This window comes from Lactuca serriola, chromosome 3, assembly GCF_051521515.1.
Source record: "Lactuca serriola cultivar US96UC23 chromosome 3, Lser_US96UC23_V15, whole genome shotgun sequence".
Taxonomy (NCBI): Eukaryota; Viridiplantae; Streptophyta; class Magnoliopsida; order Asterales; family Asteraceae; genus Lactuca; species Lactuca serriola.
Genome location: NC_136410.1, coordinates 81,405,379 through 81,431,026, shown reverse-complemented (window position 1 = coordinate 81,431,026; position 25,648 = coordinate 81,405,379). Strand labels below are relative to the sequence as shown.

The following is a 25,648-nucleotide window of genomic DNA, read 5'->3' as shown; positions in this document are numbered from 1 at the left end:
AGGAAGATAAGAGATAAATTTTCCGCCAATGTCTTTTTCAAATATCAAATTCGACAAGATAGAATACAAACATGATAAAGTAATTGTTTTATAGTTATCTGAAACTATTCTATAATTCTATGTGCCTAAAGTCAGATGACTTCACCATCTTTATATGATGGATATCAAAAAATCAAGAATATAGTATCAAATGGGTAAATAAAATTAGGGAAAATCAAACACTTACATATAGTGTTAGAACAACTTCCATGAGAAAGCCCTTGAATGCAGCTCCAATGGGTTCGTCGGTGGTTGAACAGATCGCAAGGAAGGGAGATCTAATCTCCGGCAGGGTTCCCTTGATTCACTATCTCCGTCTCCGTCAGCCACCAATTGTGGAAAGGAAAGGAACAGAGGCAGCAGTGCTGCCATCAAGTGGCAGTGAAGGTTGCTCCCTCTTCTATCCAACAACAATCACGCAGGGAGGGAAAGACTTCGGTCCTCTATAGATCGGAGAAGAAAGAAACATAAAAACATTCAGAAAATGGCCGGTGAATCTTAATCGATCACAAGGAAGGGCTGCAATCGGCAGTGGGAAGTCGCTGAAATGAAGGTGAATGTTGCCGGTAAAAGGGATCGATGATATATAGGGTTTTAAAACTGATTTTACTAAATTAAAGGGATATTAAATGGTTTAAATATTTACTATAATTAGATATAACCAAGATTACTATCATACCCTTATATTAATTAATAATGATTTAATTTTTCTTAATTTCTGATTGGTGCATTTAAGCACACAATATTTGTTGGAAACATTTGAACCTATCTCTCTCTCTCTTTCTCTCTCTCTCTCTCTCTCTCTATATATATATATATATATATATATATATATATATATATATATATATATATATATATATTTGTATTATTTTCTATTAATTATATTTTATGATTTCTATCAGTCATAATTAATATCTTGTAAATTTCATATTAGTGAGGGTGCTTATTTGTAAATTTATTTTATATATATACTCCTCTTAATCTCTCCTTCCGATTCCTCTGCCTTGATCGGTTCTTTCCTTTCTTCCCACTTCCGTTTTCTTTTCTCCCCTTGCTATAATGGTTTCTACCTCATCCTCTACCGACGATTTTGATCTCCCTATGAAAACCATTCTTCACTTAATCACTATCAAGTTATCATCCATAAATTACCTACTGTGGACGAACCAGATGACGCCTATTCTCACTTATCAAGGGTTGCTAGGGCATATAGATGGATCTCCCTCTCTCCTAGCAGAATTTAGTGATGCGGAAAAATCAACTCCAGATCCTGCTTATTATGAGTAGATTACAACAGACCAACGCACCATACTTCTTCTCCATGCCTCTCTCACGGAGGAAGCTTTTTCTGAAATCATGGGTCTCTCCATCGCTCGAACTATCTGGCTTGCCCTTGAACAGGCCTATGGCAACTCCTCCATGGAGAGAATTCAAACCCTTCATGATCAATTGCGCCATCTCACCAACGGTAATCTCACTATTTCTAAATTTGGTAGAAGATTTAAAAATATGTGTAACCAACTCTCATCCATTGGTCAACCTGTTGATGAATCAAACAAGACTCATTGGTTTCTCTGTGGTCTTAGGGCTATCTTTGAGACCTTCTCTACAGCTTTCCGCGCCTCCCTTGTTCCTCCTATTTTTCGTGATCTTCTGGCACAGGCTGAGGGGCATGAAATGTTCCTCCAATCGATCCATGGATCCTCATCCCATGTTGATTTTGCTTCTCAACAGGACAATCATCACCCTCCATTGGCGTCTCCTCAGACTATTGTTCAACCACCTCATTTACAGGCCCCATCCTTAACCCAACAAGGCACTTTTCCTACTTCTGCATTTCATGGCAAAGGTGGTCGCACCCCTCTAGGTGGTCGTGGTCGTAGTCGTCTACCACCTCACTGTCAGCTTTGTCGTATCAATGGCCACCATGCAAATTCATGTACTTAACTTGCATCTTTTGCTAATGTATCACCTTCTCGTGATTCTGATCTTGCCCGTGCTTTTCATGTGCAATGTAATGTGAACAGTTCAACACCGGATTGCTATGTGGATTCCGGGGCCTCGGACCATATGGTCTATTCTTACGCATTGGTTACAAACTCTACACCTTCTGTTGGGGATGCCTCGGTTCTCTTTGGTAATGGCACTTCTTTTCCTATCTCTCATGTTGGTACTTCCACCATTGCAAATAATGTTAGCTTAAATGATGTTTTGGTGGTTCCCAACCTTACCAAAAATCTATTGTCTTTCAGTAAACTAACTCATGACAACGATGTGAATGTTGTTCCCCCCCCCCCTAATCTGTTTACTATTCAAGATCGCCCAACGAAGGAAGTGCTAGCACAAGGAAAGTGCGATCATGGGCTATATGTGATATCTGCGGCTACACAAGTTCAAGCTTTTTTTTGTTCAGCATAAAAATAAAGGCTCTTATGAATTATGGCATTCTAGATTGGGTCATACTTCATTTGATACTATTTCATTATTACATAATTTGGGACATTTGGAGGTTTCTTCTATTTTACCGAAACCAGTCATATGTTCACCTTGCCAATTAGCTAAATCTTGTCGTTTACCATTTGAGCTTAATCCAAAACATGCTTTACGTGTCTTGGACATGGTATATTATGATTTATGGGGGCCATCCCCATTCTTTCGGTTAATTCTTATCTCTATTATGTGTTGTTTGTTGATGATCACTCAAGATTCACTTGGTTTTATCCTCTCAAAGCAAAATCTAAGCTCTTTGGTGTGGTTGATAAATTTATGAAGTTTGTTCAAACTCAATTTGCCACTAAAATAAAAACTTTTCAAAGTGATGGAGGAACTAAATTTTTTAACAATAATGTAAAAACGTTACTTAGTGACAATGGTACGTTTCATCAGATTTCGTGCCTGTATACTCCACAACAAAATGGTTGCATCGAATGGAAACATCGACACATTGTTGAGACAGGGCTTGCCATGCTATTTCATGCCATGTACCTGCCTCATATTGGGTTCATACTTTTACATTTGTGATCTACATTATTAATCGATTGCCTATGAAGATTCTCTCTTAAAAGTCTCCTTATGAAGTTCGGTTTGGTCGTGTTCCCTCATATGTCAATTTTAAACCATTTGGTTGTCAGGTTTATCCGTACTTACGAGATTATACCTCCAACAAACTTCCTTCAAGGAGTATTGTGTGTATCTTTATCGGATATAAACCCTAATATAAGGGTTATCAATGTCTTGATCTGATTACATCACGAATTTATATCACTTGACACACACGTTTTGATGATATGAGTTTCCTATATAAAGACATACCTTCCAACACACCTCTCTCTACCCTTACCCTTCACACATTTCTCAATGACATACCTCTACCCTCCATATCCACGTCACCTTCCCCTCCTACACCACCCACCCATACGACTTCAACTGCGCCATGTAACCTATGTCCACCTCAACCACCAACTTTTGTGTTTCACGAGCCACTTTCCTCCGATGATGACTTATCTTCATTTGATCCTCCTTCGTCACCCAACTCCCCATCCTTACCACCTAGCACCCATAGTCCCACTCCTATCCACAACACACCCTCATCTCCTAACCAGCCACCATCACCCACTACCACCCCGCCGGTCACTGCTACATGGGCACCAACTGGTCACTTAATGGTCACTCTTGCGAATGCTAGAATTTTTAAACCCAAGCATTGAGCTGATCTTTCTGAATTTCTATGGCATGGGCTCTCTCATGCGTTATTTGCTTTAAGTGATCCTATACATCACACTCAAGCCATGAGTGACACTAAATGAGTAAATTCTATGCGTATGGAGATGGATGTTATGTATCGCAATAATACATGGACACTGGTTTCACGTCTCGATACTCACAATATTGTTTGGTGTAAGTGGTTGTTTCACACAAAATACCCTGTTGATGGTTCCATTGAGCGCCATAAGGCTCGTCTCGTGGCTCAGGTTTCAGTTAAGTTCCCGATGTTGATTTTTCGCATACCTTTAGCCTGGTTGTTAAAGCATCTACCATTCATGTTGTCTTGTCATTGGCGGTTATTAATAATTGGTTGTTACATCAATTAGATGTAAATAATGTTTTCCTTCATGGTGACTTATATGACAAGGTTTTCATGCAGTAACCCCCGAGATTTGTTGATTCTCGATTCCCGAATCATGTTTGCATGCTCAATAAAGCAATCTATGGTCTCAAACAAGCTCCTCAAGCTTGGTTTCATCACCTTCACCCTTTTCTGGTGGCTGGTGGATTTCAGTGCAATCGTGTTGATCCATCCCTCTTCATCTTCAAACGTGGGACATGTTTATTATACTTAATTGTCTATGTGGATGACTTAATTCTTACAGGCACTCAATCCTCACTTATTCGGTCTTTCATTAGCAAATTGAATAATGAGTTCCGAATTAAGGACCTTGGGTGGTTGAATTATTTCCTTGGTTTTGAGGTGTTTACACGGATTCGGGTCTCTTTCTTTGTCAATCCAAATATGCACATGATAGTATATCTCGGGCAGGTCTGCTTGAACCTAAACCAGTGGCCATGCCACTATCATCCTTTGATCCCTTGGTTGTTGCTAGGGTGCCTTTCTTCGATCCCACCAAGTACCGCTTGTTGGTTGGCACTCTTCAATATTTAACTATCACGTGCCCCGATATATCTTATGATGTTAATCAAGTAAGTCAATTTCTTCAAGCTCCAATAGAAGACCATTATCTTGTTGTTAAATGTTTACTTCATTACATTAAAGGCACACTTCATTTTGGGTTGACATTCTCTCGCCCTAATTCAACCAATTTGGTTGGGTATTCTGATGCTGATTAGGCTCCGTGTATTGATACTCGTCGTTCCACCTATATATACTCGATATTCATGGGGGGGGGGTCTTATATCATGGAGCACTAAAAAGCAACCTACAGTTTCTCGCTCAAGTTGTGAGTCTGAATATCAAGCAATGGCAAATATAGTTGTGGAAATCGTATGGCTCACTCATCTCATACGTGAGCTCCATGTCTTACCTGATGGTCGGTCGACACTCTTGTGTGACAACCAAAGTGCGCTATTTCTCTCTCAAAATTCGGTGTCACATAAGAGGGGCAAACATATTGAGCTTGACTATCATTTTATCAGGGAACTAGTTGCAAGCGGCAAGCTTCATACAATGTTCATTCCTACCAAGATTCAAGTGGCGGACATCTTTACCAAAAGTCTACCTCGATATCAGTTTGAACTCTTCTAGAATATGCTTTTTCTTGGTCCACCCCTGTTTTGCTTGCGGGGGGATATCAGTCATAATTAATATCTTGTAAATTTCATATTTGTGAGGGTGCTTATTTGTAAATTTATTGTATATATATACTCTTTCTCTACCCATTCCTGGGTATTTGAGATCGTTACTTTCTCTATTTCAAGTGAAAATATGAAACGTGCTACTATAAAATCAAATATTTAGTAGTTGATATTAAATGATGATGATACATATGGTTTGGTCACTTTGGAATGAAACCAAACGCCATAGCCCGGTAACAATTAACAATTACACAGGTTGACGACAAACTGTATTCTGTAGGGATTTTCTAAACTAGTTTACATGGTTAAGTTAGTAACTACTTAGAGAGAGTATGTGATTATGATCGATATGAGTATTTGAGAGAATATTATGTCTGGAGGGGCGCTTGATTTTGGGGTTTGACCTCTTATTTCTACCGACCATGGTGGATGTAATAAATGTGATGCATTTTCGGTTGTACAACATATCATAATGTATTTGATTTTTTCACAATGTAGTCCTTGTTCCATGGACACGTGTCATCTCTTGTTGCCACATGTCTCACTCGCTTGACACGTGTCGTCTCCTCTCAGCATGTGTGAGCATGTGACCAACACTGAACACCTTATCGCGTCGTGACAAACCACACTTTGCGTCGCGACCAGTTCTTAACTTTCGTTGACTACGAATTGACCCGACCATCACTTTGCGCAATATATTAAGTCGCGCCGCGGGTTTCTAAAATAACAATCTACTTATAATTTGCCATTTTCCTCTTTCAGTTCCACAACTTAACACCAACAAACATTATATAATCAACTTAAATCAAACTCCATGCTTTATTTCCCCTACTTGTCTTATAAACAAATCCCTCAAAATAATACATGTTATGAAAAACGGATATTACAAGACATAGTAGGCATAATAGGATTGGATGATTGTTTCTTAAAGGTCAAAGTTAAAGGTGATCTTGTTACTTTTATTGGAAGATATACCAACACTCATGTGTATGAATAACATGGATTGTAGTAGAATTTGATGGTAGAAGGGGCCTAGTTTTTGTTTTAGACAAGCAAAAGGTAATCATAATTCCTTTGTTTATTTCTTTTATGTACGTATCAAACAAGTGAACACACTATGTGTTGTTTGTGTGTGTGTTCCTTTTAAAGTTTTTTAGAATTTATGAAATAAATCCTACCTCATGTTTAACATAGGAAATATGCAAGGCACATTTATTCAAACTTCGTGAATACATATCCTAGATTAGAGTTAAAAAAATCTTGTTTTTGGGTTGCATGTAATAAGTATTTTGGAAAGGGATTTCTTGTTTAAGATGTGTAAAATAGAAAAATAAGTCAAAATGCCTATGATTACCACATGTCAAAGAACCTAAGATCGTGGTGTAGGACATTCATTCAATAAGGAAATTCATATGAACATGTGGAAAATCGCATTTCTGAGTGTTTTGCCATAATAATTGATTCTAGAAAAAAACAAACAAACAAACAAATCTTACCATATGCATGGACAAATAAGAATTTACATGGTGGACAAGTATTAGGGTATGACATATATATATATATATATATATATATATATATATATATATATATATATATATATATATATATATATATATATATATATATATATATAACATAGAGATCTAAAAGTTTTACATGAATTATAAAGAACGTGATGGAATTTGGAAGGGAAATTATACATGTCTATATAGGTTATAAGTTCAATTAATTGCAACTATATCATTAAATTTACTTTTGGTATGGTTGATTACAAATTAAGGTAATGGTAATAGGGGATGTGTTTGAAAGCATGTATGGTTATTCAACTTTAAAATGGAACTCGGATTATCATTATTACATTTGTATAATTCGGAAATTGCTAGCTATACGGTGAGTTTTTGCATAAGCTTCCCGTAATTACATCCATTTGATTCCATGTGATTTGTGTTCTTGCAAAAGCTTCCCTTAATTACATCCATTTGACTCCATGTGATTTCATTAGTTAGCGAGTTATCAAAGAAAATTAGGGATGTTTATAGGGCAAACATTTTTCCTATTAATGGAAGAAACATGTGGCCTCACACTAAGTTTATTAAGTCATTATCTTAATTAATTAGAAATTTTCTTGTAAGGCTCTATTTAAAAAAATAAGGAAAAAAGACATGTTACTGAGTGTGATCTAAATATCTAACATTGATGGTTCTTATGTCAGTTAGGTGTGGTAACTATCATGAAATATGGAATAATAAGTCATGCAAGAATAAAACATTGATAAAAGAACTATGTCACATAAGAAGGCAAGTTATTTAGGAATAATCCAAGTGGTGTGGGAAAATAAAGGTGGTAACAAGTAGGAGAAGAAGTACGATGTACCAGAGAAAGGAGTAGAATCTAGAAAAGGTGGTATAAGTGTTAGTGAATCGATTCCAATTCAAATTAGTGTTAGTGAAAAGATGAATATGGATGTGGTTTTTAGGTAGTTCCAAGTATCAATGAGATTGTTTAGGTTTTTCCAAGTGTGGATGTCATTTTTTTAGGTTGATACGAGTTATGGGGTATTTTTCCAAGGGTAAATTTCATTAATGAGATTGTTCTAAGTGTTTATGTGATATATGAGGTAGGTTCAAGTATGGATGATAAAAATGTTGGTATTGAGTCATGATGCAATTCACATGTCATTAAAGTTAAATCTTACGCAAACATGGAATAAGGTATGCTTGATGAGGGTCCTCCTGAAAATGAAGTATAAAAACAAGTTTTCATTAGGCATATAGATATGAGGATGCTTGAGGCTACTAGATATCTACCTCATGATATTGACGTTAATTTAGAAGGGTAATAAGGTTTACATGAACCCGTGGAACCGGTATAAAATTTAATACATTATAAAAAAAAGTGCTACTATATCATTAGTTTTTAGTTTATACTGAAGGTATCATTATATAGAAGCTAATGAGATGGATATTGAAGTTGAGAGAGGACAATTGATGATGAGTTTATTGTAGACACATGATACTTTGGCCAAAAGTTGATGTATTTTATGACAATAACTCTTTGTTCTTATGATGGCATTAAATTTTCAACGATAAGTTCTTAGTTTATCTCATTACAAAATGTCACCAGATTATGAAATTCAACCATTTTTATTTATCCATATAAAATACAAAACGATTTTGGATAAACTAATAAAATAATCACATTCAATAATGTATTTATAAACAATAAGAAGCATTAAAACAATTAATCTTTTTATAACCAAACATGGGTTTCAAAATATACTTAGTTGATTAATCAATGAGACACCACACAAACGAATCAAAACAAATAATGAACATCAACATACGATACGATTATTGTAACCCTAAGAATTCCATCCATGAAATTCAAGTGTGAGTATGAGCTTTGTTTTCTTTAGCTTGACATCATGTCATGATTCAATGCCTGAATTGCTTGATTTGCAAAATAACGAACATCAACATCTGGATCCTCAGACAAATCCACCAAACACGGCTTAATCGTACTCTCCACAACCTGTAAATTACACAAATCGTCCCTGTCATTTTTTGTTGACCATTTTGCCCTCGGACTATAGGACCGAATTTGTGTAAAAAGAAACTTACAGAGTGGTCAACAATGGGAATTAGCGATTGCAACACCTTTGCTACATTGAATTTGATATTCGGCACTCTAAAAAAAGCAACACACAATAAATAAATAATAACTAAAAACAACAAAAAGAAAAGTAAAAATACATATAAATATATATACACCTGTCTTTGGAGGCAGTTACAACAACAGGAAGCAATTTAGAACAAGTGATTTCTGAGCCCATGACAGGGGCAAGAAGGGAAATTGCACGAATAACAGTCATTCGGTACAAATAATGTGGGTTGTTAACCATTTCCAATACCTTCCAACAAAAAAAATATAACTTAATAAATAAATAAATAAATAAAAACAAAGAAATATAAATATAAAACCTGTGGAAGAATGTGTTGCATTGCCCATTCGGGACCAAATTCCTCTGCGAGGCGTTTTAAGTTGTTAGCAGCAGCATCTCTAATGGAGTAAACCTGTTTGAAACAAAAATGGTGAATAGATTAGGAGGAAGGGAAATGGAAGTTGGAAATTACGAAACTAACCTTGTCCTGCAACCATTTCATGCAGAGAGCACCAAGCTTATCATCAAAAAAACCTACACCTAATTGACTACCCAAAAGAGGGATATATTCTATTATTGCCAATCGGACCCTCCAATGTCTGTCTTCTGCTAGCTCGACAATTGCTGGAAGTAATGATTGAGACAAAAGATCGATTCCAATAACCTAAAAAATTCCGACACCAAGACTCCAAATCATTACGTGATTGTTGAGAAGAATCGATAGTGGAAGTGAATTTTTAAGACGCGAAAACGAACAGTGTATAGCATACCTGATTGACTTGATCCAGCTTACTTATGATATTGAGACGTACATCTGGGAACTCGTCTTTTAGAAGCGAAAGAAATATAGGAAGAAGTTGTTCAATTGTCGCTTCCTGTAATTTGTAATTTTTCATCGATTCATGATTCGTGAATATAATCAATTGTTTTTCAAATGTAAAATATAATAAAAAATATGGAATACTTACTTTTCCTAAAACAGGGGCCATGCCCATGATAACTGAGGCGAGAGCGGATCTAACATGTTGAGAAGAATCGGATGATAATTCCTACATTCATATCAAGGGAAGGAAGTAAGAATTCATGAATGAATGTTTGAAAAAGAAGGAAATAGTGAAATTACGATTCTGACCTTGACGCATGGAAGAATATGTTGGATCGCAAGTTCTGCGTTTAGGATTCGAGAGAATTTGGTGACTTTTCCAGCAGCTGCGATTCGTACTTCAGCTTCGTTGTCTCGAAGTAATCTTACATAAGCTGGAACCAATTCAGACCTATCAAAGATATCAATATTTCAATATGTTAGATTCATATGATGAAAAATTAAGTGATTTTGATTTTGAGATTTGAATCTTTGATTAGAAAGAATCTTACTTGGTGGGTTCGGGTCCCACAGCTTCACATAGTTCGTATAATTGGTTAGCTACCATATACCTCACACGCCATGACTTGTCCTGATTTACAACAAAGAAGAAAATTAAGGCAAACATTGTTGAATTATAAAACCAAATCACTCTTAAAACTTCACCTGAGAAAAATTGACAATGACAGGAAGAATATGTGCAACACAGTCTTGTGGCTCTAGCAATTTCCCAAGAGCAGCACATCCCTCAACAGCTAGCAATCGTACAGAATCTTGATCTATAACAACAAGAATCAAAATTACATCAATAATACAAAAGTATTACTAAATAACACAAGTAAGAAAAAGTTACCATCTTGTGTAAGATCCTCAAATATTTGCATGATTTCAGTCTTGAGATGAGAAGGTTCCATAGTAGCAGCAAATTTCCCCAAATTTGTAGCAGCAGATCTTCTAACCATAGGCATATCATCTTGACACAACTGACTATATACAGACCTTAATTCAGCCTTCAATGCTTCAGGGGCACTAGGGTAAGCAATGTGAAATAGCCCACAAGCAGAAACACGTGCAGTAAACCATTCACCAGCTGCCAACCTCTGTAAACATGGATATTACTATAAACTCCAAAATGGAAAAAAACACAAGGGTATAAAAGTAAATTACCTTAACCAGAGGTACAAAGAACTCAACCAGATTGGTGTCTTTCATCTGTGATCCAATTCTGCAAAGTGACTCAACAGCTTTCTCCCTCACACAGGTTTCTTCAACAGTGCAGAGGGTTTCGAGAGGGGGGAGTAAGACATTGGCATGATCAACTCCTCCTACATAGGGAATGAAGACACCTAACTCTTCTGCCATTGCAAGAAGAACTTCATCATCATCATCATTGTTTTCACTCAAGAAAGGGATTAGTTCCTTTCGTGTGCGTTCTTCCCCTAGAGCACGTGCAATTGTTGATAGTCTTCTAATGGAATTTAATCGCAATTGGATGTCATCGTTCTTCAGTTCATCTATTAATACTGCTATTGGGTACAGAGGTTCATCTCCCATCGACATTGTAGTTCACAAAGCTACTGTAGTTTGAATCTAGTTTAGAAACAAGTCAGATGTAATATGATCATGGAGTTGACTAAGCATTTATGTGGAATATATAGTATATTAGTTTTCCTCCCCAAAATTTGCAACTTTCTTCATCAATTCCCTGTGACTATAATTTCAGATCTTATAGGATTGTGAAAGTGTGTTGGAATAAAGCTTAACTCTTCCTAGGGTTAGTCTTCAAACATCGTGGAAATGAAGCTTTAGCTTCTCAATGATTTAATGTAATGAAACAGCATTCAACATATGTGCATATCTATCAAAACAAAGAAGTAATTGCGTAAATCACATTTAAGCTGCTTAGTTGAGAACAATCATTCAAATTAGGAAAAGTTGAAAAGAAATAGAGAGGAGGAGAGATTAATTCAAAAGCTATAAATTAAATCAGATTTAGAAAAAATATAAAAATAAACTATGAGATCTAAAACTAACCCTAAAACAACAAACCCGAAAAAAGAAGAAGTAAATCATGAAATCAACTACAGAATCGTGATTTGGATGATAAACTTATATGGTTCACCATGTTAATTATGAAAAATTGGATCAAATAAGGGAATTTTAATCGGCAAATAGATTGTAATGAAGGAAAAAACCGATGCAACGAGTGGATCTGAATCTTACCAGAGATGATGAATGCGCTTCCTACCTAGCTTAATCAAGATTCTAATGGCCTGCTTTTCGTCGTTCACTACCAGAGAGATTATATCGTTTTTCTGTTTTGAAATTAACGTATTGTCGTGAGCGTAGCTGCAGTATCGAGAGAGAAATGGGAGAAATTGCACTTTTCAGGGAACATTTACATAACTTCTGGAAAGCCCCCTTAACTATGGTTCTTTTTCTATTTCCGGCACTAAAAGTTATATACAAGAGGTAATTTTATATTTCATACAGTCAATAAGTATAAAGAAATAATGTTCATTCTTACTTTTCCTAATAAATTAACATTAAAATCTTTCAACTTAAGGGGTTTTAGAGAACATTTTTCAAAAATAAAAGTATTTTTGGGTAAAAGTATTTACGGTAACGAAACAAAAGAAATGTTTTGATTAATTTATATGATGGCAAAAATGTACCAAGTTATAAATATATATTTTTTTTGGTTAGCAAAATTGCTTGTTATAAAATGACTAAAAAAAGGAATGAAAAGGGAGTTTGAGGTTTATCAGAGTATTATAGTCTTTTTATCTCAAAAATTCATAAAAGGTTTCAAGAGTGACTTCTTAAAACTTTCTTATTAGCCTAAGGGGGAGTGTGCTTGTAAAAGATAAGACCACTCAATTAGATTGATATGACAAAAGTGAGGTTGTGTCTACGAACAGATAAAAAGTCTGAAATATAAAAAAGAGAGGACTGAGAAAAAAAAATTGATGTAACATTTATTTAACAAAAGGATTGAGAGGGAATGATTCATCTCACACAACGAAAAGTTATTTCACTTGGGTTGTGGTGGTTGACTCGTGTTCAAATCCTAGTATTACTTAGCCCTTATGGCCATGGAGGTTCGCCTACAGTGACTCTAAGGCATGAAGCACATGGAGATTCACAGCGGTGGATTAGTCAGTACGTAAAAGCTGACCCAAAAACTCTCGTTAGAGAAGTTGCCTTTCCGAAAAAAAAAAAAATAGCTTATTAGCTAAGAAACCAATAAATCGTTAAATCAATAAATCATTTTGAACACAATCTCAAACACCTTTTAGATTTTTTCAGTTTTCTTTATTACTTTCAATTGGATATATTATATTCTCATTTAGTGATTTTGTATTGAATGTCTAATGTGAATGTCACATGTATTTTTTTTTCTTTTGATGACATGAATGTCACATGTATATTTTTGTTAATGTGGATCAAATCAGTGACTCGTAAGCTTACATAAAGTCTCAAACTTTAATACAATGTTTTAAAAATCAGTTTGAACCAGCCGATCAAACCGGTAGGACCGAAAATCGGGGAGAGAACGGTTCAACTATCACCAGTTTTATGTCGATTTCTGAACCGGATTGAACCAGTCGTTTTAAAAAAAAATTCAATTGAACCGGTTAAACCGAATAAAAAGCACATAAGAAAGAACTATTTTCATAATAAACTTTGGTGATTTTTTTCAAATCTATTTAGTTTTTTTTAAATAAAAACATATGGTAAATATTATAAAGTTTTTTGATGTGTTTGTATTCATCTAAAACTATATTTTTTCCGGTATTATATTTTATTTTCTTTTTGACGTATATAGATTGATGTAAAACACTAAAACTTATAGTTATGTGTTATTTTAAATGTATTTGGATTGATCTAAAACTTTATTTTTATGTATATCTTTAATGTTTGAACTAGTAAACGTAAAATTCATGATTTATATATGTATAGGAAAATAGGGAAAAAGATGAAATTGATAGAAACCAGTTGACCCGATGGTGATTGAACAAGTCACCATACCCAAGTTTGAAACCCCCCCCCCCCCCCCCCCCCCCCCCCATTTCTTAGCATCCCTTCCCTTTCTCAACATCAATGTAAATATTTGTATAAATTCATGTTACAAAAACAGGTAAATGTTTCACTACAATATTCTAGCAAGTTATAAGTACACTTCAATAAATTGAAACTACATAATACCAAACCAAGTATAGCCTAATATAACAAATGTTTATTTAGTTACATACTATTCTCAATAAAATTACAATATGAACTTCAATCACATTTTCCTTTTCAATTCACACTAATCTTATCAAATCACGAACTCAATTACACCTCCTCATCAACATCCAAACAAACAAGGTAAGCAACTAATCCAAAAACAGGCACAAATCTTAAATATTTCACTAAACCCACCTTCCTTTTCTCAACATTTTCAAGGTTTTCACCAATCAACCATGGCTGAAAAACTATGTAAAGACATATATCCCAAATGAATGCATATGCAAGCCTTTCTGACCCAAGATAACTTACCAAAAACTCCAATCTATCCTTAACATTCCCAAAATACCCTTCTGGCCTCCCAAATAGGGCCCACAATATCGATATAACACAAACAGCACCACCAACAACTCCAACCACGGTTGCACCATTGACCATGGTTGACCTAAGTTGGGAAGTTTTTCTTGGAGTGTAGTTAGTATCTGGCTTATTTAATCGAATAGCCATGTAAGGTATCAAGAATGCTACAATATAAAAAAGTAAGATACAACATGTTAATTCAGCTCTGTGTCATTCAGATTTGTTAAACCCTAATCGAAAAGGAACTTACTGTTTGTAAGGAACATCTGAAAGCTCCACAAGATGTCAAGTGATCCCTTGTATCTGTCTCTTTTGAGGTCGGTGAACAACAATGGAGCGAACATTAATGTCCACCCGATAACAAAATTGAACAATCCTTCTGACATCTGGTGAAAAGTGGAAAAATTTATGGTGATATGAATTTCATAGAAAAAAAAAAGGAAAGATTTTTTTGGGTGGTTTGATTTCTTACAGGGTGAAGCACAGGAGCATCAATTAGACGAATTCCAACTACTCTGCCAAAAATCAACTCATTAATTAACTTGGGAAAGTTCATACTTCATTAGATCAAAGAGAATTAAAGATTTAATGGTGTTTGTTTTGAGTTTTAACACCGATTGTTATAAACATAGTTCATTAGATCAAAGAGAGGTCAAGATATACCTGAGTTCATTAGGGGTAGAATGAAGAAGAAATTAAGAGAAAGGCCAACAAGGGAATTGATAGTGTCTGAACTAATAGCCCAAAATGGATCTCCCTGAAATCATGAAACATGTCTACAAAAGTTGTAATCAAACAAGCATCTGAATCCACATTTTGTTCAAAAATCAACAGATTATTTGTTTCTAAAGGTAATCTAACAAGCAATTAAGGGAAAATTGATAGCAGATTGTGTGTGTGGATATAAATATAGTAAAATCAATCAACACAAATGATGAGTGAATTTAATTTGTCAAAACGGATAATGTTGAGATAACTGATTGATACATACAGGTGCATATGGAAGCAAGAACAGCCAAATTATATACACCCCCTCAGTCGCCCACAGGACAAATTGTAGGACTTTCCGTGTGTTATCATCCAGTTCCGGAACCGACAGATCAGTGGTGGTGGTGCTGCTGGAATTCCGGCGAGAGGCGGCGCAAATAAAAGCATTCTCCCTCAAAATCTGTTTCCGCGACTCCCAAGGTTTGGATTTCAATGCGATTACTTCTCGCCTTCTGAACAACGATGGGGTCTTCGGAAGGAAACTTGCAGGCCGCGGTAAATCTCTGCTAAGGGCGGATATCAGCGTCGCCGTCATCGTAGCCATTTTCCGGTTACTGAAGGGGCCTGCTCCACCAAAATTACTGCAATGATTTGGTGGTGTTTGCACAGTTAGGAGTAGAATGACGGAATTTAGGCCAACGTGGTGCTCGTAGATTCAAGTGTTCTTCGAGTTGTTGGTAGGATACTTGGATACTAACAGTACAATTCCCATTTTACCCTTCTTCTTATAAACATTTATAGATTTTTGACTTTATCTTTTAGAAAAAGTCCAAAAAGGTGTTTGGGTAAAATGAAAATGACTTTTTAATCAACTTTTGCTATAGTGTAAATTCCAGCTTTTTGAACCTGACTTTTCACCGGCTAAAACATTAAATTACATTTATAACCCCATCTAAAAGTTAAACCATCTCATTTTTAGTCATTTTTAATCATTTTACATGTAAAAGTTAAACCAAACATTTTAATTTTTGATTTTTTCCCTTCAAAAGCTAATACAAACACATTTTAAAAAACAACTTTTACAAAAAGTTTTTTTACAAAAAGAACTTTTGCAAAAAGGACTTTTGCCATATAAAAGCTAAGCCAAACACCCTCTGATAATGATTGTCTCTCAAATATTAACTTAAAATAAATTACAGTTTTGCACCTTATGGTTTACACTCATTTTTAGTTTAAGTCCAACTTTTTAATTTTTGTCATGACTTATCCATGTGGTTTCCAAAAGTTGTTTGCTTCGTCCTTTAGACTAACTCTGTCATTTCTCATCCATTAAACGCAAGTAAAATTCCAATTATACCCCTTCTTTTCGTCTTTTCTGTTTTGTTGACATTAATATAAACTTTAGAGATCAATTTTGTAAAATATAAAAATTTGCACTAAAAGCCTAAAATCCATTAGCTTCCCCCATCGATAATTCATATGTCTCCTTGGTTTCGATTTTCCATTTTACCCTTCTAATTAATGATTGTCTCTCAAATATTAACTTAGAATAAATTATAGTTTTGCACCTTATGGTTTACACTCATTTATAGTTTAAGTCCAACTTTTTAATTTTTGTCATGGCTTATCCATGTGGTTTCCAAAAGTTGCTTCCCTCGTCCTTTAGACTAACTCTATCATTTCTCATCCATTAAACGCAAGTAAAATTCCAATTATACCCCTTCTTTTCGTCTTTTCTGTTTTGTTGACATAAATATAAACTTTAGAGACCAATTCTATAAAATATTAAAATTTGCACTAGAAGCCTAAAATCCATTAGCTTCCCCCATCGATAATTCATATGTCTCCTTGGTTTCGATTTTCCATTTTACCCTTCTAATTAATGATTGTCTCTCAAATATTAACTTAGAATAAATTATAGTTTTGCACCTTTTGGTTTACACTCATTTGTAGTTTAAGTCCAACTTTTTAATTTTTGTCATGGCTTATCCATGTGGTTTCCAAAAGTTGTTTGCCTCGTCCTTTAGACTAACTCTGTCATTTCTCATCCATTAAACGCAAGTAAAATTCCAATTATACCCCTTCTTTTCGTCTTTTCTGTTTTGTTGACATTAATATAAACTTTAAAGACCAATTCTGTAAAATATAAAAATTTGCACTAGAAGCCTAAAATCCATCGGCTTCCCCCATCGATAATTCATATGTCTCCTTGGTTTCGATTTTCCATTTTACCCTTCTAATTAATGATTGTCTCTCAAATATTAACTTAGAATAAATTACAGTTTTGCACCTTATGGTTTACACTCATTTGTAGTTTAAGTCCAACTTTTAAATTTTTGTCATGGCTTATCCATGTGGTTTCCAAAAGTTGCTTACCTCGTCCTTTAAACTAACTCTGTCATTTCTCATCCATTAAACGCAAGTAAAATTCCAATTATACCCCTTCTTTTCGTCTTTTCTGTTTTGTTGACATTAATATAAACTTTAGAGACCAATTCTATAAAATATAAAAATTTGCACTAGAAGCCTAAAATCCATCAGCTTCCCCCATCGATAATTCATATGTCTCCTTGGTTTCGATTTTCCAAGATCATCTATTATGCCTCATGTTACCTCTGACGCCAACGTCAGAACCACTACCAACCACTCCCTTTGTCATGCATATCTTCTCCTTCATTTTCAACCCCTAAACTCTCACCCTCTTTGCTCGCCTACAATCCGGCCACAAATATATCTCTCGTACTCTTCTCCACCACCAAAACAATTGGTGTTTGTATAGGATGGTGGTGGTATTAGTGAAAAATGATAGTTGTTTCTATAATTAATACAAATGAAATAAAATTCTTAATCTAAGTTACATGCATTGCTCAATCCTAACACCACCCACCGCCTTTATCACCACAACCTCTCTTTTCTCTAGTGGAAACAACATCCTCCGTCTATTGTCATTAGCCAAAAAGTTTGCCCACGTTAATTCATATGGCTAAACTGGATAATTGAGTATCCATTGATGTTAGTGGACCTGAAAACTATTGGAAATTTAGGATAAATATTTATATTTTTTACTAACTTTGGACATATATAAATATATACATATGTTGTATACATAACGAACTCTAAGTGGGTTTGTGTTCTCCTCCATGAGGACTTCGAAACGATATATTATATATCCAAAATAGAGTATAAGTAAATGAGATATCGATACTCAAAGATGGGTATTTGAGAATAAGTTTAGCAAAATAGAGGAATGTGGGAATGAGTCCCACATTGATAGAGAGACCAAACTCAACAAGGTTTATAAGTTTCATTGCATGGAAGGCTTACAAGCTTGTGTCTATGGTTATGCTACAATTCTTACCCGCACGCAGGGGGGTGCAAATCTTGGTTCCGTAGACCAAAAACACCGAACTCGTGCATGGGCACAAATGCAGCTCCGAAAACTCGGGCGCGCGCTACCTTCATTTTTGCTAAACTTGACAGTTTTGGTCCCTATTTTTGAATTCTGTAACGGATGCATTAATTGCGTAATTAATGACATTTATTGCCATTAAACGCTCAATCAATTAGTGATGATTTTGTTTCCGTTTCACGCTTCAACTATAAAAGAAGACATTGCCTTCTCATTCAAACACACGAATGAAATTACTCTTCTTCTTCTTCGTTCTCTGTACTCCTGCTTCCGGCGATTCTTTCAGGCAAGTGGTGATATCCGACAGTACACAATATTGTTTAGGTTTTTGTACCCTGGGAACAAACGGCGAATCTGTTTAAGGGAATCGAGTCCAACTCTATCCTCAGCCACATCGTTTGCATCTAATTTTTTCTTTATAGGAAACTTTCAAGGACGAAAACGAAGACACTATACTAACAGTCTTAAATAGATTTATTCTTTGTAAAACTTTCTTTTTCTGTTCTTTTATTCTAAAATCGAGTTTGTATCGATTTTTTTCCTGTAATAATATATTTGATTGTGGTTACGATTCTTTCAGAATGTCTGCAACTCTCGTTGGTACTAGAACTCCTGCTATTGGTGCTACCCCTGCTGTGAACTCAAATGCACCGGTTCCAAACATCATGGCTAATCATGCTGAGAGACCTAAAAAAAAATTGGTCTGAATTTCAAGAGGTGGCAACAGAAGATGCTATTCTACTTGACCACCTTGAACCTGGCTCGGTTCCTAACAGAAACTGCTCCTGTAATTGCTGAGGGGCTGGCTGATGCTCAATCTGTGAATGCAGTGGATGTATGGAAGCATTCAAAATTTCTATGTCGCAACTATGTGTTGAATGGGCTAACAGATGCACTTTACAATATTTATTGTAAAGTTGCAACTGTTAAGGAACTATGGGAGTCGTTGGAAAGGAAGTATAAGACAAAAGATGTTGGAACTAAGAAGCATGTTATTGCTAAGTTCTTGGAATACAAAATGATTAACTCGAAATCTGTTATGAGTCAAGTCCAAGACCTTCAGGTCATCATACATGATAACAATACAGAAGGGATGGATCTTAATGAATCATTCCAAGTTGCATCAATGGTTGAAAAGCTTCCTCCTGGTTGGATAGACTTCAAAAATTACCTTAAGCATAAGCGAAATGAGATGTATGTGGAGGAACTGGTGGTGCGTCTTCGCATTGAAGAAGACAATAGAATGGCCTTCAAGAAAGGCAGTGAAGTTGAATCTTCTAAGGTTCATATGGTGGAAGCTGGTCAAACTTCCAAAATCAAAGGCAAGGGACCTCACAAAAGGAAAGAAAAGGGCAAAAACCTAGGCCCCAAGGCAGGAACTTTCAAAAAGAAGTTCAAGTGCTACACCTGTGGCCAACCGGGTCACAAGGCTTCGGAGTACCCTCAACCTAAGAGGGAAAACCATCGAGCAAACATGGTGAATGATAACATGAAGTTGGTGGCCATGATAACTGATCTCACGGCTATGGTTTCTGAAGTGAATCTCATGAATACAAATTCAAAGGAGTGGTGGATTGACACGGGTGCTACTCGTCATGTGTGTCATGACAAAAGTGTTTTCAACACCTACAAAGAAGTTGAATATGGTGAAAAGCTCTACATGGGAAATGCAGCTACCGCGGATATCAAAGGTGTTGGTGATGTCATTCTAAAAATGACTTCGGGGAAAGAAGTGAAGCTTAGGGATGTTTTGTATGTTCTTGAACTTCGTAAGAATCTAGTGTCGGGTGGTTTGTTGAACCAATTTGGTTTTAAGCTAGTGTTTGAGTCAGACAAGTTTGTTTTGTCCAAAAATGGTATGTTTGTGGGAAAAGGATATACCTTGAATGACATGTTCAAATTGAATGTAATGGTGACAAACAAAATGAATAATGAAAGTTCTAGTTCTGCTTATTTGCTTGAGTGTTCAAATGTTTGGCATGGTTGCTTAGGACATGTAAATTACAATTCAATTAAGCGATTAATTAAACTAGAATACATACCAAAACTTAATATTGACTCAAATCACAAATTCCCCACATGTGTTGAAGCCAAACAAACTAGATTGTCTTTCCAAACAATCAAAAGAAACACTGAACCTCTTGATTTAATTCACACTGATGTGTGTGATCTAAAGTCAATTCCTACTCAAGGTGGGAACAAATACTTCATTACATTCATCGATGATAGCACGAAATATTGCTACATATATTTACTTAAAAGTAAAGATGAAGCAATAGACAAGTTTGTCTTGTACAAAAATGAAGTTGAGAATTAACTCAACAAGAGAGTTAAAGTGGTTAGAAGTGATAGGGGTGGGGAATATGTTTCTACCTATGCTGATTTTTGTGCTAAAAATGGAATTCATCATGAATTCACATCATCCTATTCACCTTAATTCAATGGAATTGCTGAAAGAAAGAACCGTACCTTGAAAGAAATGGTCAATGCCATGATAATTAGTTCGGGTGTAAACCAATCAATGTGGGGGAAGCTATTTTGTCGGCTAACTATCTTTTAAATAAGACACCTCGCAAAGAAAATAATGAAACACCGTATGAACTTTGGATGGGAAGAAAGCCATCGTATAAGTACTTACGAGTGTGGGGGTTCCTAGCTAAAGTTGAAGTGCCACCACCTAAGGTACAAAAGTTAGGGCCTAAAACAGTGGATTGTGTATTCATTAGGTATGCACAAAGTAGTAGTGCTTATCAGTTCCTTGTGCATGATTCTAAGAATCCTGAAATACACAAGAATACCATAATGGAATCAAGGAATGCTTCATTCTTTGAAGATGTGTTTCCCTGTTTGAACAAGGAAGTTGAAATCCCATCTTTACCAAATAACGAAGTTGTTCAAGAGGAAGAACAAGCTCAATCCGAGGAGGAAGAGATAGAACCCAGAAGAAGTAAGAGGGCTAGAGTTGAAAAATCATTTAGTGATGATTTTTTCACCTATGTGGTGGAAAGTGAACCTAAAACCTACCAAGAGGCGGTAACTTCTTCTGAGGGACCTCAATGGAAAGAAGCCATCAAAAATGAGGTAGAATCTATCTTACAAAATCATACATGGGAAGTAGTAGATCTACCTCCAGGTAGCAAGCCACTAGGTTACCGTTGGATTTTTAAGAGAAAGATGAAACTTGATGGCAGTATTGATAAATACAAGGCAAGACTAGTAATCAAAGGTTATAGAAAAAAGGAAGGTCTAGACTACTTTGATAACTATTCGCTGGTAATGCGGATAATATCCATTAGATTAGTTCTTGCCATTGCAGCTATCAGAAACTGGCAAGTTCATCAAATGGATGTGAAAACGGCTTTCCTAAATGGGGAGTTGGAAGAAGAAATTTATATGGAGCAACCTGAGGGATTCATTGCCTCAGGACAAGAGAACAAGGTTTGTAAACTTGTTAAGTCTCTATATGGATTAAAACAAGCTCCTAAACAATGACATCAAAAGTTCGATCAAGTCATGATGGAAAGTGGCTTTAGAATCAATGAGTGTGATAAGTGTATCTATGTGAAAAGCACCACTCATGGTTATGTCATCTTGTGTTTGTATGTTAATGATATGCTTATCATTGGTAGTGATGACAAGATAATAAGATCCATGAAGGATATGTTGAAATCCAGGTTCGACATGAAAGATATGGGTTTAACAGATGTGATTCTTGGAGTGAAGATCACAAGAATCCAAAGTGGTTTGATTTTGAGTCAAACACACTATGTGGATAAAATTCTTGAAAATTTTGCTAAAGGAGACACTAGCATAGCTAGAAATCCAATTGACACTAGTCAACATCTACGTAAAAATAGAGGTGATAGTGTTAATCAAGTGGAATATTCAAGAATTATTGGCAGTCTGATGTATCTAATGAGTTGTACCGGACCTGACTTAGCATGTGCTATGAGCAGACTAAGTAGATACACTAGTAAACCCAGTTCTGAACACTGGAAGAGTATTACTAGGTATGTGAGATACACGCGAGAATATGGACTGCATTATGGCAGACATCCAACAGTTATCGAAGGATATATAGATGCAAATTGGATATCTGACATAAAAGATTCCAGATCTACAAGTGGACATGTGTTTACACTTGGAGGTGCTGTTGTAGCATGGAAATCATCTAAGCAAACAGTTATATCTAGATCCATGATGGAATCTGAATTTATCGCCTTAGATATTTGTGCTGAAGAGGCGGAGTGGCTACGTCAATTTGTAGAGGACATTCCCGAATGGCCTAAGCCAGTAATGGCCATATGTATACATTATGATAACCAATCGGCAATTGGTAGAGCTCAAAGTACAATGTATAATGGGAAATCAAGGCACATTAGACGTAGACATAAAACGATACGACAACTAATCTCTACGGGGGTTATCACGGTTGACTGGGTGAAGTCAAAGGATAACATTGTGGATCCGCTTACAAAAGGCTTGAGTAGAGATGTAGTTTATAAGTCGTCAAGAGGAATGGGACTAAAGCCCATGAATGAATAAATTCATATGAAGGAAACCTTACCCAGAAGACTGGAGATCCCAAGATCTGGGTTCAAAAGGATAACCTAATTGTAGGAGTGGGGCAGGTCACTGTGGGGGGGAGTTAACATTTCTTCCTAGTCCATTCCTTTATTTAGTGACAAAATTAGGCTGAACATATGTTTTTTAATGATTCTTGGAATCACCTATGTGAGAGAGAAGTGGGGTCGCTTTGAAGGGAATTATAGGGGCAAAAATTCCTAAAGCTCTTGCAGAACCAGGTTAGTGTTCATGACCAAAACGAACACGTCTATGAGGATATGACCTTGTTAGGGAGAGTCCTATGAGATTTACATTGTCGTCTACATAAATGGCAGCTTAGTTCAAAGACATCGAGATCTACTAACTGCTAGGAGATTAAGTGTAACTTCTTAAGGAAGTGTTCAAAGGGCAATACCTACCTATCCTATGCAGGATTCAACTGTTGAAAATTTCGTCTGGAAATTGGATGTGCAGAGATCGATCTCCATTCATGTGGAGGATTGTTGGAAATTTAGTATAAATATTTATATTTTTTTACTAACTTTGGACATATATAAATATATACATATGTTGTATGTATAACGAACTCTAAGTGGGTTTGTGTTGTCCTCCATGAGGACTTCGAAACGATATATTATATGTCCAAAATAGAGTATAAGTGAATGAGATATCGATACTCAAAGATGGGTATTTGATAATAAGTTTAGCAAAAGAGAGGAATGTGGGAATGAGTCTCACATTGGTAGAGAGACCAAACTCAACAAGGTTTATAAGCTTCATTGCATGGAAGGGTTACAAGCTTGTGTCTATGGTTATGCTACAATTCCTACCCACGCGTAGGGAGGGTGCAAATCTTGGTTCCGTAGACCAAAAACACCGAACTCGTGCATGGGCGTGACCTGCGGACACGAATGCAGCTCCGAAAACTCGGGCGTGCGCTACCCTCATTTTTGCTAAACTTGACAGTTCTGGTCCCTATTTTTGAATTCTGTAACGGATGCATTAATTGCGTAATTAATGACATTTATTGCCATTAAACGCTCAATCATTTAGTGATTTGTTTCCGTTTCACAATTCAACTACAAAAGAAGACCTTGTCTTCTCATTCAAACACACGAATGAAATTACTCTTCTTCTTCTTCGTTCTCTGCACTCCTGCTTCTGGCGATTCTTTCAGGCAAGTGGTGATATCCGGCAGTACACAATACTGTTTAGGTTTTTGTACCCTGGGAATAGACGGCGAATTTGTTTAAGGGAATCGAGTCCAACTCGAGCCTCAGCCACATCGTTTGCATCTAATTTTTTCTTTACAGGAAGCTTTCAAGGACGAAAACGAAGACACTATACTAACAAAAACTAAGGTTCCATTCCCAAAAGATTTGCATATGTTCCTTTTTTCAACACTCATGTTTGTAGTCGACATTCACATTGGTTTGCATCTGTTAGTATTTGTAATAGTCTTTGAGTTATGGATTTTGTAGCTTTATTTCATGTGTAATTTGGGTTCTTGATCTTAGAGATAAAGATAGTGAGGTTGCAGATTAACTATAAATTTCATTTGTTTTCTAGTGCCTTAAAAATCCAGCACAAAAGTTATCAAATAATGACCTAATCAATCCCAATCATTGCATAAAGTTTCACTTTCCTATTATGTGATTTTCGATTTCCACGGAAGCTTCAAGTTCAAGTTTTAGGGTTTTATTCCCAAGAACAATAACAAACTAAAAACACATACATTTTTAGATTTTCGATTTGGAACCCCTCTTATTTCTCGTCTGATTGCAGATTCAGATTTTTTGCAAGGGAACCCCACTGATTTCTTGTATGTTTGCAAATTCATACATTCATAGTGTTCCTATTTGTGCAGATTCAGATTTTCACAAGGGTTTCAATTTTCTTTTATATATGTTTTTCATATTCACATTCATAGTGTTCAGATGTGAAAAACAAGTTTAAGTCATTCATAGTGTTAATCACTTCCCTGGAAAAATCATACATTCGCTGAAAAATTCATATTTTTGTCAGAAAATTCATATATTAGCCGGAAAATTTAACTTGACCCGCTAAACTTACAATAACCGGTCATAATAGTTTTTATGAACATTAAAAACAAGTATAATGGTAAATAATATAGTACAAAAAAATGACTAAATATCAACAAAACCAATAGTTCGTTACTCTTCAAAGTCATTTTCCCTAAAAATAACATTAGACACTTTATATTATAATTTTTATTTAATATGTTTGGAACATATCTCGTATTGCTTTAGACAAACAATCTTGTTTTTAAAAGTTTCATAAGTATAAGAATTTCACTAATTTTAATGATGTTAAATGTTATTTCACTAATTTTAGAACTAGTAAAAATCGATCTAACCCACCAACCCAACCTAAAATTAGCAGGCTGGGTTGAGATTTTCAACCCATTTAAGTTAAACGGGTCAATCCGTCTAACCCATTTAATTAAATAGGTTGGGTCCAATAAAAATTATCAAAC

At 35.6% G+C, this 25,648-nt stretch overlaps 2 protein-coding genes across 3 annotated transcripts; both read right to left on the bottom strand.

Moving 5' to 3' along the window:
- Positions 1 to 8,586: 8,586 nt before the first annotated feature.
- LOC145092749 (uncharacterized) lies at positions 8,587 to 12,240 on the bottom strand. 2 transcript variants are annotated; one of them, XM_079030732.1, is made up of 13 exons: positions 12,102 to 12,240; positions 11,046 to 11,468; positions 10,732 to 10,978; positions 10,545 to 10,657; positions 10,391 to 10,470; positions 10,149 to 10,290; positions 9,985 to 10,065; positions 9,787 to 9,891; positions 9,498 to 9,680; positions 9,336 to 9,428; positions 9,126 to 9,265; positions 8,976 to 9,042; positions 8,587 to 8,886 (listed from the first exon to the last, which is right to left on the bottom strand). In XM_079030732.1, exons 2-13 carry the CDS (start codon positions 11,436 to 11,438, stop codon positions 8,767 to 8,769), a joined length of 1,764 nt encoding a protein of 587 aa, XP_078886858.1. In that variant the 5' UTR covers positions 11,439 to 11,468; positions 12,102 to 12,240; the 3' UTR covers positions 8,587 to 8,766. The 2 variants fall into 2 exon arrangements, with proteins under 2 accessions (XP_078886858.1, XP_078886859.1); XM_079030733.1 differs by having other exon boundaries at positions 11,046 to 11,455.
- A 1,844-nt stretch (positions 12,241 to 14,084) lies between these two features.
- LOC145092748 (uncharacterized) lies at positions 14,085 to 15,926 on the bottom strand. Its single transcript, XM_079030731.1, has 5 exons — positions 15,460 to 15,926; positions 15,132 to 15,225; positions 14,941 to 14,978; positions 14,719 to 14,854; positions 14,085 to 14,632 (listed from the first exon to the last, which is right to left on the bottom strand). Exons 1-5 carry the CDS (start codon positions 15,778 to 15,780, stop codon positions 14,217 to 14,219), a joined length of 1,005 nt encoding a protein of 334 aa, XP_078886857.1. The 5' UTR covers positions 15,781 to 15,926; the 3' UTR covers positions 14,085 to 14,216.
- Between the last annotated feature and the right edge of the window lie 9,722 nt (positions 15,927 to 25,648).